At 36.3% G+C, this 22,362-nt stretch overlaps 1 protein-coding gene across 1 annotated transcript in view; it reads right to left on the bottom strand.

Annotated features, from left to right (window-relative positions):
• Positions 1–22,362, bottom strand: part of DCK (deoxycytidine kinase) — a 26,816-nt gene that overhangs the window by 728 nt on the left and 3,726 nt on the right. Inside the window, exons 2-7 of the mRNA XM_007446101.1 lie at positions 21,020–21,135; positions 10,958–11,151; positions 9,580–9,727; positions 4,592–4,707; positions 2,982–3,072; positions 1–1,226 (exon numbers count right to left, since the gene is read on the bottom strand). The exon at positions 1–1,226 is cut by the window's left edge and continues 728 nt beyond it. Of these exons, the coding sequence (XP_007446163.1) occupies positions 1,200–1,226; positions 2,982–3,072; positions 4,592–4,707; positions 9,580–9,727; positions 10,958–11,151; positions 21,020–21,135 (692 nt within the window). The 3' untranslated portion in view covers positions 1–1,199. The remainder of the gene's footprint in view (positions 1,227–2,981; positions 3,073–4,591; positions 4,708–9,579; positions 9,728–10,957; positions 11,152–21,019; positions 21,136–22,362) is intronic.

The raw sequence follows: 22,362 nt of genomic DNA, 5'->3' as shown, positions 1-22,362 counted from the left end.
TAGGGAAAGTAGGAGGCAGGAAATAAGAGCTGGGACTAACTAAACAGACTTAACTGCTAAGAAGAAAATCTACCTTGTCTTCAGTTTCCCTTTTGACAGCTCACCAAGTATAAAGAAAGACTACTCATTCCCAGTATAGCATCAATAAAAAATAAAATGGAAAAATGGATCCCTCACTATGTCCCACTAACATTTTACCTATAAAAATGGGAAGAAATTAAGGAAAACTATAATTCCACCTCAAATGACTTAAAGACAATCATAGTTTAAGCCAATCTTTTAACTATAATAGTAAAACTCCATTCTAAAAGAATGGTCTGAGAAGAGAAAAGCAGGTAGCTATTTAAGTTCCAAATAAATTCAATCTTTCTATTCCTGTAATAATCTTCAGTTATCTTTTAAGTATAGAAACATTTTCTCTTTAATCCTACAAAACCCCATGCAAAAGATGAAGCCTCACTCATACCACAGATGTAGAAACAAAGGCAGGAAAAAGATTAAATGATTTATAAGTTATGCCATTACAAACCGGGAACAAAGTCTAACCTGCTTCTCTACAAATATATTATAGACACGTTAATAAATCAGTGAAGTAATTAAATACTAAACCTGGTCTTATCTTCCACATAAATTAAGGTAGAAGGGAAGGCACCTGATGAAAAGTATTTAAAATAAAACCTCATCATACTTTTTCTAGGGATTCCTTAAATTCCACTTTTCAGTTTTTAACAGGTACACTAATTTACACAGGACACATTACCATTTACTATGTAACATTAAAGTCTGTAGTTAAGAAATTGGTCAGTGAGATGAGAAGCACCAGAAAAAAAAAAAAAAAGTGAACCGGCTGAGGAGGATAATAGAGGAGAAAGACAGAAGGAGACTGGGTCCTTTATGATGCAGCTTAGCCACTATAATGATTCTGGAACCATCTACCCCCAGACTTCTTGTTGTAAGGGATACTTAAATGTCTTTCTTTTTTTAAAGCCCCAAAAAAGAAAAGAAGAAGAAAAAAAAAGAGATAAAAGAAAAACTAGCTATAAACTTTTATATAGGATTCATTCAAAAAAAATCTTTCTTGGAACAAAAACAGTTAAAAACTTGGGTTTAGAAGAGAGACTTGTATGAATATGGACCTATGAAGATACACAAAGCTGAAGTATGTGTAATCATTTGGCTGCCTGCAGTCTTCAGCAAGATCACAAAGTGCTCAAAAATTCTTTTACCTGAGGGGAGGAAAAAAATATTAATATAATTCCTTGGCTAATTTGAGATATCTAATATTCATTTTCAATTAAAAGTATCTACACAGTTGAAGACCTCAATTGTATAAGTAACTCTATCACAAAGCCATATCATTTAGTTTCAAAAGAAATATTAACAAATACTTCAGTATCAGAAGATGAATGACCTAAAATGTCATCACAGGAGTCATTAAATTTACATCTAAGATTGATACAGTTCTATAACAGCCATAACACTAATTTTGTTATCTCTTTATAATACCATAGACTACTGACATGTGCAGCTTTAGTACTGATAACATTGATAATTTCAACGGTTTAATAAGTCTAAAGGTCCTGATTATGTATGTAACCTATGTAACAGATTTATAATTTTTCTGAAGCACAAATCTGAATCATATATACACACTGTAATATTAGTATGTGAGGAAAGGTCATATAAGTAGTGAATGAACTTAGCCAACTGGCCAACGTCACAATTCAAGATACTGCTCTCTACGTATTCTAGACTGCACAGTAATTCTGAATAGACAAAGATTACCGCCTTGCAAAAATACCTGAAAAAGAAAGCAAACTTCTAGTAAAACTAATTAAACCAAAAATAAATAATAATATGAAATGGTGATTATTAATCAAAATACAAAAGTGTTAGATAAAATTAAAAAGTGGTTTTACATATTCATCTAGCTAAAATGATGGCTGGCTGTTAGTACTGCAATGGCTGACTTAATTTTATTTATTTTATTTTAACAGTATCACAAATGAATTCTGTACTAGGTTTCTTAATATCATTAAATTAGTATGAAGAGGTCACTTGAATTTTCCAGATATGCTTTTCTTTATATCATGGGAAAAACAACTATATGCTACAGTAGTTATCTATAAATGGTGAGATTTTCAAAATTCTTGAGATACATCCCTTATAAATGTTAAATACCTATTATAGTAAACAGCAGACATTTTGTGACAGGAAAAAAGAAAAATAAGATTTCTCTCAAAACTAAACAAACAACAAAAAAATGTGGCTTCTTCTTTAGCTCTTAGATCACTAAGTTAATTAACATGGATATAAGGATATTTGTTATACAAATCCCATTACTATTCTCTCTCAAGTGTTCATCAATAGGTTCTGTGCCAGTCCCTTTATGAATATGAGCACCACTCACTTTATAGAGTATAGTCAACTTCCAAATATATGGAGGATAGATCAACTCTGATTAGGACAATGACTCAATGATTAGGCAGTGCCAAGTTATCACTGACAAGGTCCCAAATAGAACTCAAAACTAAAAATCTTTAATCTCAAGACTCTAGTTAGTAGAAAAATGGATGAGATCCATATCCTACAGCTTCAAACATCTTCCATACTGAATTTAGTTGAAAAAGATTAATTTCACAAATAGTTTATTATCTAAAGATTGGTGGTATAGGGAAGAGGGGAAGAAAAGGGAACAAAGCAGAGGAGAGTGAGCAAGGACTTTTGTTAACGTGGTTACCCCTATAATACAGATAAAGAAATTAAAGGATAAAGAAGGTCCTCATTTTAGCTAAGGCTACAAAGCTAGAAGTTGAAGTTAAGATGAGAATCTAAACAGTCTAAATCCCTCTAAAGCTCTTAATTCTCTCTTAATATAACTTTATGTAATCTTTCCTTAGAAAATTATTTTCTCACAAAGTTAGAACACTTCTTTAGACAAGACAAAACAAATATTATTTATAGTCTTTGTATAAATCTACCTTTTCAACCAGACTGTCATGTTTGTCTTTAAAGTCTTCATTAACATCCAGTGTTAAGATAGGCACTTCTTGTAGATAATCAAAGTTGGTTCTGTTTGAAAAGAGAGAGATGAACAAAATAATTAGAAAAAGCAACAAATAAAAGAGAAATACTAAAACATTATTCTTATGTCTTCACTGGAAAACAAAATGTTATCAATCATTTTATATTAAAATTATCCTGCCAAGTACTTCATCTGGCAGTCCCTTCTTTCTCACCTAGATTTACGATACATGTCTAAAAATCTCAGGTATAAAATATATAAAGTTAGGCATTGTGAAATGTAATTCTCTTCAAAAACCAAAATCATACCATAAAGTAGGAATGTTTCCTTTTTCTTAGAATTTTGCTGTCTTTTAAAAAAAATACATTTATTTATTTATTTATTTATGGCTGCGTTGGGTCTTCGTTGCTGCACAAGGGCTTTCTCTACTTGTGGAGAGCAGGGGCTACTCTTCATTGTGGAGCATGGGCTTCTCATTGCGGTGGCTTCTCTTGTTGCAGAGCACAGGCTCTAGGTGCGAGGGCTTCAGTAATTGTGGCGCATGGGCTTAGTTGCTCCACGGCGTGTGGGATCTTCCCGGATCAGGGCTCGAACCTGTGTCCCCTGCATTGGCAGGTGGATTCTTAACCACTGCACCACCAAGGAAATCCAGGAATGTTTGCATTTTATAGATGAGAAAACTAAAGCTCAGGGAGGTCACTCTGAGGCTCAGAGATTGTCTAAGGTTGTATACTAATAAGTGAGATGCGTCTGAACCAAGATCTGACTAATGACAAAGTACAGTGATATAAGAAAAAAACTTGAAATATCTTAAAATTCTCTCTGAAAAGAGTATAGGTATATCTCAGAGATACTGCAGGTTTGGTTCCAGACCGCTGCAATAAAGTGAATATCACAACAAAGCAAATATTGCAACAAAGCAAGTCACACAAATTTTCTGGTTTCCCCATGCATACAAAAGTTACATTTACTCTATACACCAGTCTATTAAGTGTGCAATAGCATTATGTCTAAAAAAAATGTACATACCTTAATTTAAAAATACTTTATTGCTAAAAAATGCTAACCATCATCTGAGCCTTTAGAGAGTCATGGGTTAGAGGTGAAGGGTTTAAAATATTGCAAGAATTTATAAAATGTGATGTAGAGACACAACATTAGGAAATGCTGTTGGAAAAAGGGTGCCAACAGACTTGCTTGACATAGGGTTGCCACAGACCTTCCATTTGTAAGAAATGCAGCATGTGCGAAGCACAATAAAGTGAAGTGCTATACAACAAGGTATGCTTGTACCTAAATAATGTATACAGATATATTTCCTACTTTACTCCTTAATGTGAAATTCTATATATTATGCTGTAAATACTGCTGGGGGAGATTAGCTATAAAAACTTTAAGAAAATAGGATCTCATTGCAGTAAAGAATCAAAATCCATACTTAATTCTGGGAGATCCTACAATACTAATAAATAAAAATGGCTGAAAATGAAAAACTATACATGATTTGGATTAAAATTTGATAAAGGAATTTAAAATGAACAGTAAATAAGAATAAGGAAGTCTTACTTTAGTGTTCTATGCAGGAGCCAGCTTTCATGCTTATAGTGAAGCTTCTCTAAGTATTCAAGAGGAATGCCTTGTTCTTCATTTCTTCCCCGTAAATATATTCTATTCAAGCATTTCTAAAAGCAAGCAATAAGAAACAGGTAGGAGGAGTGGAGGAGGCAAGGAACATTTATTCTTGACAGCTCCATTAAATTTTTCCTTAGTGTCTCTTTAGTTATGCTAGCCAAAATCTCTATTTACTTTTCCTAGGAAGTTGAAGTAGTTCATTTTCTCCTCCTTGTGCTTTTCAACCATTTGGTAGCTCTAAACCAAGTGTTACTCTCAAAAATAAGTCAAAATATGTGTATAAACTTTTGGCATCCATACTTGAAATAAACTGTATAAAATAAGTTTAGTTAAAAATCAAATAATTTACCTGTGATAAACCATGATGGAAAAGAATATGAAAAAGAATATAAATATGTATAACTGAGTCACTCTGAGGTACACCAGAAATTAAACACAACATTGTAAATCAACTATTCTTCAATAAAATTTTGTTAAAAATTTAAAAGTTCAGGGACTTCCCTGGTGACGCAGTGGTTAAGAATCTGCCTGCCACAGGAAGAAACACTCCCAAACTCATTCTATGAGGCCACCATCACCCTGATACCAAAACCAGACAAAGATACTACAAAAAAAGAAAATTACAGACCAATATCACTGATGAATATAGATGCAAAAATCCTCAACAAAATACTAGCAAACAGAATCCAACAACACATTAAAAGGATCATACACCATGATCAAGTGGGATTTATCCCAGGGATGCAAGGATTCTTCAATATATGCAAATCATTGTGATACACCATATTAACAAATTGAAGAATAAAAACCATATGATCATCTCAGTAGATGCAGAAAAAGCTTTTGACAAAATTCAACACCCATTTATGATAAAAACTCTCCAGAAAGTGGGCATAGGGGGAACCTACCTCAACATAATAAAGGCCATATACGACAAACCCACAGCAAACATCATTCTCAACAGTGCAAAACTGAAAGCATTTCCTCTAAGATCAGGAACGAGACAAGGATGTCCACTCTCACCACTATTATTCAACATAGTTTTGGAAGTCCTAGCCACGGCAATCAGAGAAGAAAAAGAAATAAAAGGAATACAAATTGGAAAAGAAGAAGTAAAACTGTCAAATGTTTGCAGATGACATGATACTATACATAGAGAATACTAAAAATGCCACCAGAAAACTACTAGAGCTAATTTGGTAAACTTGGAGGATACAAAATTAATGCACAGAAATCTCTTTCATTCCTATACACTAATGATGAAAAATCTGAAAGAGAAATTATGGAAACACTCCCATTTACCACTGCAACAAAGAGAATAAAATACCTAGGAATAAACCTACCTAGGGAAACAAAAGACTTGCATGCAGAAAACTATGACACTGATGAAAGAAATTAAAGATGATACAAAGAGACAGAGAGATATACCATGTTCTTGGATTGGAAGAATCAACATTGTGAAAATGACTCTACTACCCAAAGCAATCTACAGACTCGATGCAATCCCTATCAAACTACCACTGGCATTATTCACAGAACTACAACAAAAAATTTCACAATTTGTATGGAAACACAAAAGACCCCGAATAGCCAAAGCAATCTTGAGAAAGAAAAACGGAGCTGGAGGAATCAGGCTCCCTGACTTCAGACTATACTGCAAAGCTACAGTAATCAAGACAGTATGGTACTGGCACAGAAACAGAAAGATAGATCAATGGAACAGTATAGAAAGCCCAGAGATAAACCCACGCACATATGGTCACCTTATCTTTGATAAAGGAGGCAAGAGTATACAATGGAGAAAAGACAGCCTCTTCAATAGTGGTGCTGGGAAAACTGGACAGCTACATGTAAAAGAATGAAATTAGAACACTCCCTAACACCATACACAAAAATAAACTCAAAATGGATTAAAGACATAAATGTAAGGCCAGACACTATAAAACTCTTAGAGGAAAACTTAGGCAGAACACTTTATGACATAAATCACAGCAAGACCCTTTTTGACCCACCTCCTAGAGAAATGGAAATAAAAATAAACAAATGGGACCTGATGAAACTTAAAAGCTTTTGCACAGCAAAGGAAACCATAAACAAGATGAAAAGACAACCCTCAGAATGGGAGAAAATATTTGCAAATGAAGCAACTGACAAAGGATTAATCTCCAAAATTTACAAGCAGCTCATGCAGCTCACTATCAAAGAAACAAACAACCCAATGCAAAAATGGGCAGAAGACCTAAATAGACATTTCTTCAAAGAAGATATACAGATTGCCAACAAACACATGAAAGAATGCTCAACATCATTAATTATTAGAGAAATGCAAATCAAAACTACAATGCGATATCATCTCACACCAGTCAGAATGGCCATCATCAAAAAATCTACAAACAATAAATACTGGAGAGGGTGTGGAGAAAAGGGAACCCTTATACACTGTTGGTAGAAATGTAAATTGATACAGCCACTATGGAGAACAGTATGGAGGTCCCTTAAAATCTAAAAATAGAACTACCATATGACCCAGCAATCCCACTACTGGGCATATACCCTGAGAAAACCATAATTCAAAAAGAGTCATGTACTACAATGTTCATCGCAGCTCTATTTACAATAGCCAGGACATGGAAGCAACCTAAGTGTCCATTGACAGATCAATGGATAAAGAAGATGTGGCACCTATATACAATGGAATATTACTCAGCCATAAAAAGAAACGAAATTGAGTTATTTGTAGTGAGGTGGATGGATCTAGAGTCTGTCATACAGAGTGAAGTAAGTCAGAAAGAGAAAAACAAATACTGTATGCTAACACATATATATATGGAATCTTAAAAAAAAATGGTCATGAAGAACCTAGGGGCAAGAGGGGAATAAAGACCCAGACCTACTAGAAAATGGACTTGAGGACACGGGCAGGGGGAAGAGTAAGCTGGGACAAAGTGTGAGAGTGGTAGTGTATATATGGACATATAAACAAACCAAATGTAAAATAGATAGCTAGTGGGAAGCAGTCGCATAGCACAGGGAGATCAGCTCGGTGCTTTGTGACCACCTGGAGGGGTGGGATAGGGAGGGTGGGAAGGAGGGAGATGCAAGAGGGAAGAGATATGGGGACATATGTATATGTATAACTGATTCACTTTGTTATAAATCAGAAACTAACACACCATTGTAAAGCAATTATACTCCAATAAAAATGTAAAAAAAAAAAAAAAAAGAGTAAACCAAAAAAAAAAGAAAAGAAGAGCCAGGCAATACAGGATCCACAAGAGATAAGTGAATAGGTGTCTCAAGAGGATAAGAATAAAAAATCCAAAAACAGCAAATTTGAAACAGAATGGCAGAACAACCAGCCCAGGTTGGAGCATGGAGCTTTGAGGTTTTGAGTCATTCCAGGAGATTTGAGGCAGTAGGCTATGTAGTAAAACGAGTTGGAGCTGATCTTCCTGAAGAAAACAAAGAGTCTTGAGAGGTTGTGCCTTCATTAAAAGAGAGCTAGTAAAATTCCATCCACAAGCCTGAGTGGAGAGAGAGGGAGCCTGAAAACATTTCAAGACAATGACTTGAAAATATATAATTCACCAGTGAGAACCTGAAATCACAGGCCTCAGACACATGTAGCATTGGGGTGCTAATTCACACAACTGACACTGCATGTGAATCTTCAAGATGAGGAATTACTATCGAACTGTTCCATACCCTTGAGGCTCTTATCTCTAAAGACCATGGGAAAAATAGAAATGAGTTAAAATGGAACAGACTGTAACAAAGAGTGGTAACCAGAATAGAGTGTTTTTTGTTTTTGTTTTTTTAAATAAATTTATTTGTTTAAAAATATTTAAAAAGTAAAGTTTTGTGTTAGACTTTAAGATATTGACCATGAATGTTTCTAGCAGAATGAAATTATTAGTATTCTTCATGTTTTCTTCTATATTTGTATTTACTATTTTCATAATTAAAAACAAAAATTCTTTTCAAAAATAAAAGTGAATTTCAAAATTATTATTGTTAAATTCTGGCTTACTTGACATTAGAAGAGGAAAAAAAATCATCCCTTGGAATCAGAAACCTAGTTTCCTTGAAAATTCAGCTTCAATAGCAATACGGTATTCTTTCAGGCTAGAAGTCATGGCATTTACATTCACCAGAGCCTACTTTGTGACTTAGGGAAGAAACAGGAATAAAAAACAGAAAAATGGGGATGCAAGCACCAAAACCAGAAATTCCTTAACAAATGTAAGCTCTTATTTAGGTTACTTTTATAAAAGGCATCTATCTACTTGGTCTTCCTGGATTCATAACATAATTTCATATGTAAACAGGAATAGCTATTTACAACCTATGACAAAAAGCACATTTTCAAGTAAGCTCCCTTAACTGAAAATGGCAAGTGTCCTCTAAGGCTCTTCTCAACTACAGCTGCTACTGCCCACCCATTCCAAGCCACAAACAACCATAAAGGATTTCTTGAAACGGACCTCCACCAACTTGGCCAGTCCTTCAGTAAACATTTACTGAGCTCCCACTATGTACCCAGGCCCTATTTTAGGCACCGGAAATTCAACAGTAATTAAAATACCCAAAGTTCCACCTCATGAAGCCTACATTCTAGGGGTTGCTTTAGAAAGTTTCTTAATGCAGCTGTGATAGATGACAGACCCTGAGAAAGTCAGGAAGAAATAATGAAGAACAGAACTGAGGAAGAATAGAGAAGGGGCGTAAAAGAGCAACTTCCAAATGTGGGCTTACAGTTTGCTTAGGAAAAAAGAATGTTTCTATCTGCACAGTTACGAGTTTCTAATTTGGAGGTGGGGAGTGGAGTTAAACTAAATCTCCTTCACTGCACACCACTGAAAGGCTTTCTAAATATTATTCTGAAATGTCAATGGAAAAAACAAATTTTTATTGTTTCTCACCTCTGGAGTGGCTCGAAGATAAATGATTCCATCCAGTTCAAGGCTTTGGCCAAACTGGTTATTCATCCAGTCATGCCAGTCTTGATAAATGGTCCACTCTGTTTCATTCATGCAGTCAGATTCATACAAATTAGATGCAAAAATATACCTGCAAGAGAGTCTACATCAACACATAAATTCTTTCCAAAAAGCACAAAGAAAAAACGGATCTACTAAATGGACATGAAACATTCTCCTAAACCCATGGCAGATAATGCCTTGGTTAGCAGAAAAAAACAACAGCAGAAGAAAACAACACATTATCTCCAACTACAGAAAATATGTACTTGGCCAGTGGTTCCCAAAAATGTGGTGTGAGAACCCCTGGTGGTCCCCAAGACCCTTCTAGGGTTCTGTGAGAGACCAGATTACCTTATATACTATACTTCAACCAAAAGCTTACAACTACTTGGGCTTCCCTGGTGGCGCAGTGCTTGAGAGTCCGCCTGCCGATGCGGGAGACGCGGGTTCGTGCCCCGTTTCGGGAGGGTCCCGCATGCCGCGGAGCGGCTGGGCCCGTGAGCCACGGCCGCTGGGCCTGCGCGTCCGGAGCCTGTGCTCCGCAAATGGGAGGGGCCGCAACGGTGAGAGGCCCGCATAACGCAAGAAAAAAAAAAAAAAAAAAAGCTTACAACTACTTAAAAACAGAAGCACAAATGAGAATACAGCTGACTTCTATTAAGTCAGACACTGAAGAGACTTGCAAAGTTTCAAACAATGCTACTCTTCTCCCTAATTTTTTGTGAAAGATATAATTTTCACATCTTTTTTATGTTTATATATAATGGATTTATTATTACTAACTTTAAATAAGTTAATAAATGTTCTTTATATTTCTCAACCTTAATATCTAATAACATAAATATCAATAAGACATGAAGCTCTTTGGGCTCCTTAATAATTATTAAGAATGAAAGGGGTCCTACAGTTTGAGAACCTCAGATCTAACTCTAGTAAAACAATCCTTACATAATAAGCAGGGTAATTCTAAGCCTCCCTTAGAGATGTATGATCTCCTAGCTCCAGGTGCAAGTCTAGAATACAGATCCAGATTTAACCAGAGCAGAAAAGAATTTTAAGAGGGTTGGAAGAAAAAAAAACTTCTCTGCAAATTTGAATGAGATGAGATGGTCACTATACCAGTTTCCATGGCAGCTAGCAATTATGCTAGAACTTCCCTAATGGCATTAGTACCAAACTGCTGAAGGTATTAAATGTCATTTTCCATCTCAAATCTCCAACTCAGCCTCTCTTATTACTCTGACTCCCAGGAAACAGGACAAAAAGTCCACTTCTAAGCCAAGATTCCAAACTGACAAGTACAGTCATTTATATATACCTGTCACTATACACAGATCGTTCAAAAAATAATACAGGTTTCTCTGCATCTTTGAGCTTGCCATTGAGAGCAGCAAGCTGAGCTCGTATTCGACTGAGGCAGGCATATGACTGGAAGGTGAAAGACCACCGTTCAGGTTTCTCATACATCATCTGAAGAACATTCCCACCACTTTTCTGAGACGTTGTCAGTTCCTATTTTGAATTTGAAAAAGGGAACAAAAGACAATGATCAATAGGGCTATTTTAATATTTTTTAAGTTAAAAAAATTGGATAAATAAAAAAAACCAAACAACCCAATTTAAAAAATGGGTAGAAGACCTGAATATACATTTTTCCAAAGATATACAGATGGCTAACAGGCATATGAAAATATGCTCAACATTGCTAATTTAGAGAAACACAAATCAAGACAATGAGATATTCACACCTGCCTCTGAACACAGTGAAATTACTTACTGCTCTTACAAAATATCACAAAAGTTTACTAGTAACACTGCTTTGTTCAGATTTCTAACCTAGCACCTTCCCTGGACAGAGTACGATGTGTTTAAGTAATTAAACAGGCAAAGCCATCTTAGGTCCCTTCCAGTATTCCTATCACACTGAAAAACTCCTGAGATATCTTGGTGGTATCTACTTGCTAATCTCTCTCCAACCACAGCATCCACTTTTCTATATTCTGTAGAGCCAATTTCCTGTTATTAGACTTTTATATAATCTGATTAAAGTCGTTTATGTTAGGGAATATCTGATTTAAACCATGAATTTTTTTTAAAGAGGCTTGGTATCCTCAATGAATCATTTGTAAAAAATATAGAAAATAATTTTGAGCATCTATCCATTGCCACTTCACTACTACAGGCCAAAGTCAGCAAATTCTAACATTCGAAGCTTCCAAATCAAAAAAAAAAAAGGGGAGGGTGGGAGTAAAGAGAAAGAAGCCACTGAAATTTCTTCCTTTTTTTTATTTTATAAATTTATTTATTTACTTTTGGCTTCGCTGGGTCTTCGTTGCTGAGTGCGGGCTTTCTCTAGTTGTGGTGAGCGGGGTTTACTCTTCATTGCGGTGCATGGGCTTCTCATTGCAGTGGCTTCTCTTGCTGTGGAGCACAGGCTCTAGGCGCACGGGCTTCAGTAGTTGCAGCAGGCAGGCTCAGGAGTTGTGGCTCGTGGGCTCTAGAGCACAGGCTCAGTAGTTGTGGCGCACGGGCTTAGTCGCTCCACAGCACGTGGGATCTTCCCAGACCAGGGGTCAAACCCGTGTCTCCTGCATTGGCAGGCGGATTATTAACCACTGCGCCACCAGGGAAGTCCCTGAAATTTCTTCCTTTGAGTGACAGTATTTTCTTTCTTTTTAAATTAAAATTGATTGTACAGTAATAGAATATATTAGAATACTTTTGACATTAGAGTTGTCAGATTAAGAAAGAAAAAACAAGGGATTTCCCTGACGATCCAGTGGTTAAGACTCCACACTCCCAATGCAGGGGACATGGGTTTGATCCCTGGTCAGAGAACTAATATCCATCCCATGTGCCGCCTGGCCAAATAAAATAAAAATTAAAAAAAAAGAAAGAAAAAACAAAACCCAGGACCCAGGGATGCTTCATCATCTTTTCTATGTCAAGCTATATAAAGATTCCCCCAACACTTATACAGTCTTTAATCTTGTTTTCTAACTTTCAAGGAATAAAATATGACTGCCTAATTCCTATTCTCAATCCTAGTTCAAATACCCCTGAACACTTCCTGAAAGTTCATGCTCAAGGCAGGTGGTTTTCCTCTGAGGGAAAAAAAAAAAAAATCCAGAACTGTAAACATTACAACGGACCTCAGTTTCAGTTAAGAACTAAAAACCACACAAACACATGGCACTTTGAGGCAGAATTTAAATTTCATACCACAAACCACATAATTAAGTGAAACTTCTTCTCAAAACTGGAAGAAAAAAAAGCATAAAATGGCAAGAGGCTAACAGTCAACAACAGGGCTGTTTAGAAATACTGAGCAAATGATGAACTGAAATAAGGGTGAAGTAACTGCCTTCCCAAACTGCTTAAAGAATAAATTTAATTTTATTAGAGTTTCAAGGGCCTTTGTTAATTTAATTATAAACTGACTTTCCACTTATTCATCATCATCCAGGGAGAAAATGTTTCATACAAGTGAATTTTTCCAGCTAAATGAAGTATATCAACTCAACCAAAACTTTCATGTAGTTACTTTTATAAAGAGGACAGTAGTGTCTATTTTATTTTCCTACCCTAGTAAGCATAGCAGTTTGGAAATTACTCTTAGTAACAGAGACAACTTCATGAACACTAACTGCTGGATTTACAAGAGAACTTAGCTAAAGAGCACAAGCTTCTATTCCACACATTAAAAAAAAAATAATTAATCTTTAAAAATTTAAAAAAATATATCAGACACAGAAACACTAGTATGAAAAGATATATGTATCCTTAGGTTCATTGCAGCATTATTTACAATAGCCAAAATATGGAAACAACCTAAGTGTCTATAGACAGATGAATGGATAAAGATGTGGTGTATGTATACAATGGAATACTACTTCGCCATAAAAGAGAACAAAATCTTGCCATTTGAAACAGCATTAATGGAACTTAAGGGTATTATGCTAAGTGAAACAGGTCAGACAGAGAAAGACAAATACCACATAATATCATTTACATGTGGAATCAAACAAACAAAACCAAACCCCCAGCCTCACAGGTCTAGATGGGGGTTTGCCAGAGTGGAGGGAGGTAGGGGATGTGGGGTGAAATGGGTAAAGGGGATCAAGAAGTACAAATTTCCAGTTATAAAATAAATAAGCACAGCATGCGGGATAGAGTCAATGATATTGTATCAACTTAGTACGGGGACAGACAGTACCTAGACTTCCTGTGGTGATCATTTTTACAATGTACGCAAATGTTGAATCACTATATTGGACACCTGAAACTAATACAATATTATATGTCAATTATAGCTCAATAAAATATATTTAAATACATAATATTAAATTATTAATTATCAAATAATAAAAAATATACATTAAAAAGGTTTTTTACTTGACACTAAAAAAGAGGGGCAGAGGTGCAGTGGTATTTACGTATACATGGAATTCTCTGCAGTATAAATGTTAATTCAAAACACAAAATTTAAGTCTTGGATTAGTCTGCTCTATCCCTGGTTGCATTATCTGTAGCTTACTTAGCATATTTTCAAAAAAGAATGTGCTTAGGAATGTGAACACAAAGGCCATATTTAAGTTTTCTTAAAAGTTTATTTTTTATGTCTTAGATTTAGAAAATAAAGCATTTTCGTTGAAGAACTAGTAAGTTCATTACACAAAATATCCCTTCATTAAGAAAATATACTTCAATTTTAATGATAATTATAATAATATCTACTGTTTATTATTTATTTTATGCCAGGGACTACATGAAAAGTTTTACATACATTATCTCAACCCTATGAAATAGTCATTACTGACACTATTTTATAAATTTTAAAAATGGGGCTCAAAAAGGTTGAATAACTCATTAATATCAATATATCTGGTAAGCAGCAAAACTAGGATTCAAGCCTAAGACTGACAATAAAGCCATATTCTTTCCAAAATGTTGATCTGCTATTAAATACTGAAGTTATATCATATCTATAAAGCAAGTAATACTTAATTTGATTTCTTGAAGGGAGATATTCAGATACCATGTGGATAATTAACTGGTGCTGGTGTTCTGTATTTTAATAATTTTATCTTAGACATGGATAACTTTACATAATTATACAACAGAGAATTCACTAATAACATAAATACAAATTCACTAGTGAAAATACATCTGAGTTATTTTTATAAATAAAACTAACCGTGAAAAACAATTTTTTGTCTTTATCATTACCTGGGCTTACTATTTCAGGTTGTCTTTGGTGCACAAATACCTATTACCAAAATAACCATCAACTTTATTTTGTTTTGTTTTGTTTCTGGCTGCACCCCACGGCTTGTGGGATGTTAGTTCCCTGACTAGGGATCAAACCCGTGCCCCCTGCAATGGAAGAGCAGAGTCCTAACCACTTGGACCACCAGAGAATCCCCTAAAATAACCCATTAACTTTAAAATAAACTTCAACAACTTCTACATTAATTAATTAAACATGGCACTTTTGAGTTTAAGTTACATTAACAAATATATTTAAAGTACTTCTATTTAGAAATTGCGTGTGATAGATACTACTATGTGTTCCCTAAAACCAGGTTGTTTTTCTTCCTGGACATACAGCTAGGCTTTATTTCCCAGTCTCCCTTGTAATTAACTATAGCCAGAAGACTCAGTTCTAGCCAGCGGAAGTAGGGCAGAAGCAATGTTTATCATGTCCAGGCTGGACCCATAAAAACCTCTCAAAAGTGATGATTCTTTCTTTATTCATCAACTGGAAGCAAAAGACACCAAGGCCCTAGAGCAGCAGTTTTCAACTTCAACTCCAGGGCAGGGGTACCAAAGTATGATCCCCATAACAGCAGCATCAACCTCACTTGGGAACTTGAGAGAAATGCACACTTTCAACACCCCACTGCCAGATCTATTAAATCAGAAACTGGGGTTGAGGGCCAAGTCTTTGTTTTAACAAGTCCTCCAGGTGACTCTACTGAACACTAAAGTTTGAAGCACTGTCCTAGAGGTTAGATGAGCCACACATTAGAAGGGGTCTGGTTCTCTGAGTGACAGCATGGTATGCCATCCACTCAATACCATATTATACTGTACACTGCCTGAGAAATGAAATTTTATCATCTTAAACCACAGAGACTTTACTATAGCAGCAAGTATTACCTTAAACTTACCTGATACGGACTTCCTTGGTGGCGCAGTGGTTAAGAATGCGCCACAACTACTGAGCCTGCGCTCTAGAGACTGCGAGCCACAACTACTGAAGCCCGTGCTCCCACAACAAGAGAAGCCACCACAATGAGAAGCCCACGCACCATAATGAAGAGTAGCCCCTGCTCACCATAACTAGAGAAAGTCCGCAAGCAGCAACGAAGACCCAATGCAGCCAAAAATAAAAATTAAATTAAAAAAAAAGAATGACTTATCAAAAAATATGCTGTTGTTTCACAGATAAGTATATTTTATCCCTTCTTTCACAGAGTTACTAATTTTTCAGTGACTTCTTAGTGGTAAGAAGCGTTAGATAAAAGTAAAATAGCATTTCACAATAAATAACAAAGATCTCCCAAAAGAATTCAGCTCACTGAAAGAAACAGACTAAAAATATCTTCCTAACAGTCTGTAGACCTCAAAAAATAGGCTAAAAGAAAGCAATTAAATCAAAGCTTTGGGCCTAAATAATAACATAAATCACCAAATAAAGCACATTGTTATTTGAAATAAATCTTTAATACAAAGACTGATAATCATCTGGGTCATATGATTTAAAGATAATCTTACCATGGGAGGAGAAGGGAGGGGAGACTACATAATCTTTCTTTTGCTATAATTGGTGGGAGTTCATCGATAGTATAGCAACATTTCAGCCACTAGGTGGCAGGTAAAAAACAAAACCAGCTAAACATGCAGGTGCAAATTAAATTACTGACTAGGGGAAGAGATCAAAGGTACCAGCAGCCCAACTCTTCCCATCCCAGTGTTACGGCCAACAAGTGTGATTAAATGGAGAGCATTCGAAGTAGGACTGGCCTTACCAGAGTTGGGTCTGAAGACGGTCTACTTCTCACTATTGACAGCATGCAAAGAAAGCTTAGATTTGGATAGTGGTTCACACTATAATCCCAAGGAATAGGTCAGGGATGGGTCTGGAGAAGAAGGACCCCAGGATGAGGGAAGATATTCCATTTCTTGAGGTCCAGGAAAAAAGAAAATATCCAAAGATACTGAGAACCCACCCACTCATTACTACCCTCACACTCCACTACCTTATCCCCAAAATACTATCCCCACAATCTGAAACTCCACCTAAGTAGAGAGGATTAACAACATAGTAGCCTTTAACACACACACAAAATTAAAACTATCCTCCAAGAATGTACACAAATATACAAAATCCAATGAAGGTTACCAAATTGTAACACGGTGGAGACGTGACTGGATTACAGGAAACTGATGAAAGTATATGTTAATGAAAGTATATGTTAACAATAATAGTAGGTTCACTTGCATGGTAGTTATAAAGAAAGTTTGGAATTTTGACTCTAGTACACAGGAAGAAAATGCTCCAGCCCATAAACATGAATACCAGATCCATGAAGCCAATTCTTAAAATGGAGACAGATGCATCAATGCATCTTAGTCTGATGACATCAGTCATTAAGATAATATAACTAATTCCCCTGAGCTCTGATTCTAAGCTTAATAAACAACCTTCTTATTATAAATTGGCTTCCCATGTATATTAATGCAATGTTTTCAACGTCTCATCTCCAACACAACTAAAGGGTTCAATACACTCCTAACACTAACAGTGATTCACTAGGGCAGTCATTTTTAACCAGGAGGCATCCCACATATTTAAATTCCCAAGGGATTGTTTGTTGTCTGAAAAAGCACCAAATCCTTGAGATCTTATAAGTGCCTTCTACTGGGCCTATATAGAGAATGGGTTGACCTATATCAATGAATCTGATAATTACATTTCTCTCTGCAAATTAAAATTTTTGACATTATAGTTTTTATATATGTTCCTGTGTGCTTGGTTAATATAAGGTACACTGGGAATTCCCTGGCGGTCCAGTGGTTAGGACTCTGCGTTTCCACTGCAGGAGGCATAGGTTCAATCCTTGGTGGTCGGGGAACTAAGCCGTGCGGTGCGACAAAAAAAAAAGTAAGGTACACTGAGAGGCAGAAACATTTAATGTGCCAACAAACCAGTTATACATGTTTAATATGAGTTAGAAGCTATGATATTAAAACTAGAATGGACCTTAAATGAAGGTCACCTAATCCAATCTAGTCTAACATTCCCCCAATGAAAGAGTTCCTTCTGTATTTCTCACATTGGTTTAATTTGGCTACTTTCTACCTAACCCCTGAGAATGACTGCACTGACAGTTGACCCCAGAAATGAGGGGGAGAAAAATTATTTTTAGAACACAGGTCTCTCATTTCTAAATGTAAGCAAACTTGAATAGGGCACTTTGAAAGAGGCCACAAGACATACTTTAAGAGGTAAAAATGCAGGGTGAGGGAAGACAGAAGATCCAAAGGAAAATGGGCAAAAGGACCTGAAAAGGGACTTTACAAAGAAATCCAAATGGCAAATTAATTAATTAATTAAAGGAGCACCATCTCATTAGCAATCAGGAAAATATAAATTTAAACATAAAAGATATTAAATGTGGGCTTCCCTGGTGGCGCAGTGGTTGGGAGTCCGCCTGCCGATGCAGGGGACGTGGGTTCGTGCCCCGGTCTGGGAAGATCCCACATGCCGCGCTGAGCCTGCGCTTCCGGAGCCTGTGCTCCGCAACGGGTGAGGCCACAGCATTGAGAGGTCTGCGTACCGCAAAAATAAATAAATAAAAATTAAAAAAAAAAAAAAAGATATTAAATGTTCAACAGAATGATAACATTTAGGAAGCTGGACAATAGTAAATATTGGCAAAGGGGTGGACCAGTGACAGCTTCAGCTTCAGTACACTGTGGGGAATGTAAACTGGTAAAACCACTTCAGAAAATAGGCATCATACACATATCCACCACCCAGTAATTTTACTTCTTATTCCAAGAGAAACTCTTGCATGTGTACACCAGGATTCATATTCCTAACGGGGCTATTTTTACAGCAACTAAACTAGGAACTGCTCAAAAACTGATCAAAGGTATAGAATGGACAAACAGTGATATATGAACACAACTGAATACCATATGGCAATGAAAATGAACAAGCTATAGCTGCACGCAACAATATAGACAAATTTCACAAACTTATTAAGCAAAATAAGCAAGAGGAAAAGGAATGCAAACAGATGATTTCATTTATACAACATTAAAAAACAGACAAAACATTATATTTCTTAGAGATATGTTCATGTACCTAAAATTCTTTTTAGAAAGCAGAAAAATTATTATCACAAGAATTATTTTATGTGAGTGATTACCCCTAGCGGAGTTATTACCCTTGGGAAGGAGATACTGTGACCCGAGAAGAACAAACAGGGACTTCTTGAACGAGAAAGTAATGGTCTATTTCTTGACCTGGGTGACGGTTACAAAGATGATAGCCTTCAAATTGTTCTTTAAACTGTACATAGGTTTATATACTTTTATATAGTTATATCATATGTCAATTAAAAATGTTGAAAGAAGCAAATAAATTTACCCACTTTAAAACTCTACTTAAGGCTAACTCTGCCGTTCCTCAAAGACCAGACTGAAATATCAATTTCTTAAGAAGATGGAGTCCATATGGGAAGGAAGTCCCTTCAGGGTTTAGTCCTAGATTATTCAAAGGATTGGGGTGTAGTGAGCTGGGTCCCAGACCTAAAGTTAACTATGTTTGGCAAACAGGTATTTGAGAAAATACTTTTGGTTATTAAAAACCAGTGTCCTCAAAGTCTGCAGAGTACCTTGGCTGGTGACTCCTCCATTTATATATGATTTACATGATTCAATTATTATTCCTAGATTCCCTAGACCAACAGCTAAATTTTTAAAATGATACATTTTTTTTTTCAAAACCTCTCTGTCCTCCTCAGACCTAACAAAGTAAGTTTCTAGCACACATTTCCATTTTTCCATTTCTGCTATGCTGCTTTCAATTTCAATTCTCATTTCTCCAGACATAAAAATCTTAGCAATCAGATCTCTCTTCATACACATACAATAAAGTTTGCTGTAAAGAATGGAATTTAACGATTATGCCCTCTTTCTCATTTGCAGTGTAGGATGGAAAGTTCTGGGAAATTGAAACTTGTGTCCAGGGTGAAAGTCCGACAAGAACGAAAGTACAAAAGTAATGGCTGTCTCTAAGACAAAAGTCCTGAAAAATAAACTAGCAAAATTCAGCTATTGGGTAGCTGTTTTTGCTTTTCTTATTTACCTATTTTTAAACAAAATGTAAAAAGCGACACAAGAAATTTAACTTAAAATTAGATTTTTTTAAAACGTTTTAATTGGGCTTCCCTGGTGGCGCAGTGGTTGAGAATCTGCCTGCTAATGCTAGGGGAAACGGGTTCGACCCCTGGTCTGGGAGGATTCCACATGCCGCGGAGCAACTAGGACCGTGAGCCACAACTACTGAGCTTGCGCGTCTGGAGCCTGTGCTCTGCAACAAGAGAGGCCGTGATAGTGAGAGGCCCGCGCACCGCCATGAAGAGTGCCCCCTGCCTGCCACAACTAGAGAAAGCCCTCGCACAGAAACGAAGACCCAACACAGCAAAAATAAATTAATTAATTAATAAACTCCTACCCCCAACATCTTCTTTAAAAAAAAGAAAGTTTTAATTTTTAAAAACTTTTAAAATTCTACTTAGATGCAATGGAGTGCATAATCTTAAGTGCGAAGTTCAAGGCGTGTTATACATATATATACACTTCCACGTAACTACTGCCCAAATGAAGATACAGACTTAGAGCTATATTTGAAAGTTAGTTTGTTTGCTTTTTAAAAATTATTTATTTTTGGCTGCATGCGGTCTTTGTTGCTGCATGCGGGCTTTCTCTAGTTGTAGCGAGCGGGGGCTGCTCTTCATTGCAGTGTGCGGGCTTCTCATTCCAGTGGTTTCTCTTGCTGTGGAGCACAGGCTCTAGGCACACGGGCTCAGTAGTTGTGGCTTGCGGGCTCCAGAGTGCAGGCTCAGTAGTTGTGGTGCACAGGCTTCACTGCTCCGTGGCATATGGAATCGTCCAGGACCAGGACTTGAACCCGTGTTCGCTGCACCGGCAGGAGGATTCTTAACCACTGTGCCACCAGGGAAGCCCTATATTTGAAAGTTTTATTGCAAAAGGAAAAAAAAAAAAAAAAAAGAAATCCAAGAATACAGCTGTTCTCTAAATCAAAATTTTTTATTTTATTAAATAAAGTTTATTTTCATACCTCAAATTCATCCTGAGTACTCTGAACATTGCACCACCTGGCAACAGGTTCAGGAACCACTTCCCAATCCTCACAGACTTGTTTAAGGATATTCACAAATGTTGACTTCCCGGCAGCTGTTGTGAGAGGAAAAGTGAAACTGAGGAAGGAAATTTATCAGGAAAAAAATGCCAAGACAGCCATCAGCTTTTACAAAATTTACAATAGCAAACAATACAAAAAAGAAAAACATTCGATTTTCTAAACTTTCTCTTTTAGACTTTATTTAAATGAAAAGTAAAAGGATCCCTGCCCACCTGTATTAAGCTCATTTGTTTGTTACTGTTTTTAGTTTACCAAAGCCATGGAACAGAATTTTAAAAATTCTAGGGAATTCCCTGGAGGTCCAGTGGTTAGAACTCCGCACTTCCAATGCAGGGGGGATGGGTCCCATCCCTGGTCTGGTCCAGGAACTAAGATCCCGCAAGCCACTCAGCGCGGCCAAAAAAAAAAAAAAAAGTAAAAATCCTAGTCCTAGACTTACTTTCCTTAACAAAACAGAGATAACTGTGGAAAGTGGTTAAGGCTATTCTCCCACTTAATTAGGTATGTAATTTTGGGCAAGTCACTGAACCTCTCAGAGCCTGTTTCCTCATAATACAATGGAGACTGTAATAATAATACCCTCCTCATGGAAACTGCTGTGATAAATAAGTAAACTATCACAACAGTGACAGTCATTCCAGGCTCTTGCATTTTCAAAATTTTCCTCTCTACTGGCTCTATTCGTTCAGTTTACAAACAAACTCAGGTTTTTCTTATCTAAAACCAATCTAGAAACAACCAAATAAACCACAAAATTAATATAAAGATGCATCCAGGGAATTCCCTGGTGGTCCAGTAGTTAGGACTCTGAGCTCTCACTGCCGAGGGCCAGGGTTCAATCCCTGGTCGGGGAACTAAGATTCAACAAGCCAAGCAGTGTGGCCAGAAAAAAAAAAAGCATCCAATTCCCAGAGTTTTAGGATGGGAAATAATATGATTATTATTATATGACACTAATTATCATATGACACTATGGCTAACAGAAATTATAAAAATATTTTTGCAAAACACTTCCTACAAGCAATAACCATGTTTTTTCTGCTTCATTTTTATGGTTCTGTGCACTCTATCAAACTCCTTAAAAAAAAAAAAAGTTGTATAGACTTTACTTCTCCCTGATCATTCACTAGTTTCTGAGATACCTAGAAGGAAAAAAAGAAAACAGTTCGGGTGTAAGCAAGACATTATATTCACTATTTTAAAATTATCTGGGAGGGCTTCCCTGGTGGCACAGTGGTTGAGAGTCCGCCTGCCGATGC

Source organism: Lipotes vexillifer, unplaced genomic scaffold (genome assembly GCF_000442215.2).
Source record: "Lipotes vexillifer unplaced genomic scaffold, Lipotes_vexillifer_v1.1 scaffold933, whole genome shotgun sequence".
Taxonomy (NCBI): domain Eukaryota; kingdom Metazoa; phylum Chordata; class Mammalia; order Artiodactyla; family Lipotidae; genus Lipotes; species Lipotes vexillifer.
This window is presented reverse-complemented; position numbering and strand designations above follow the sequence as displayed.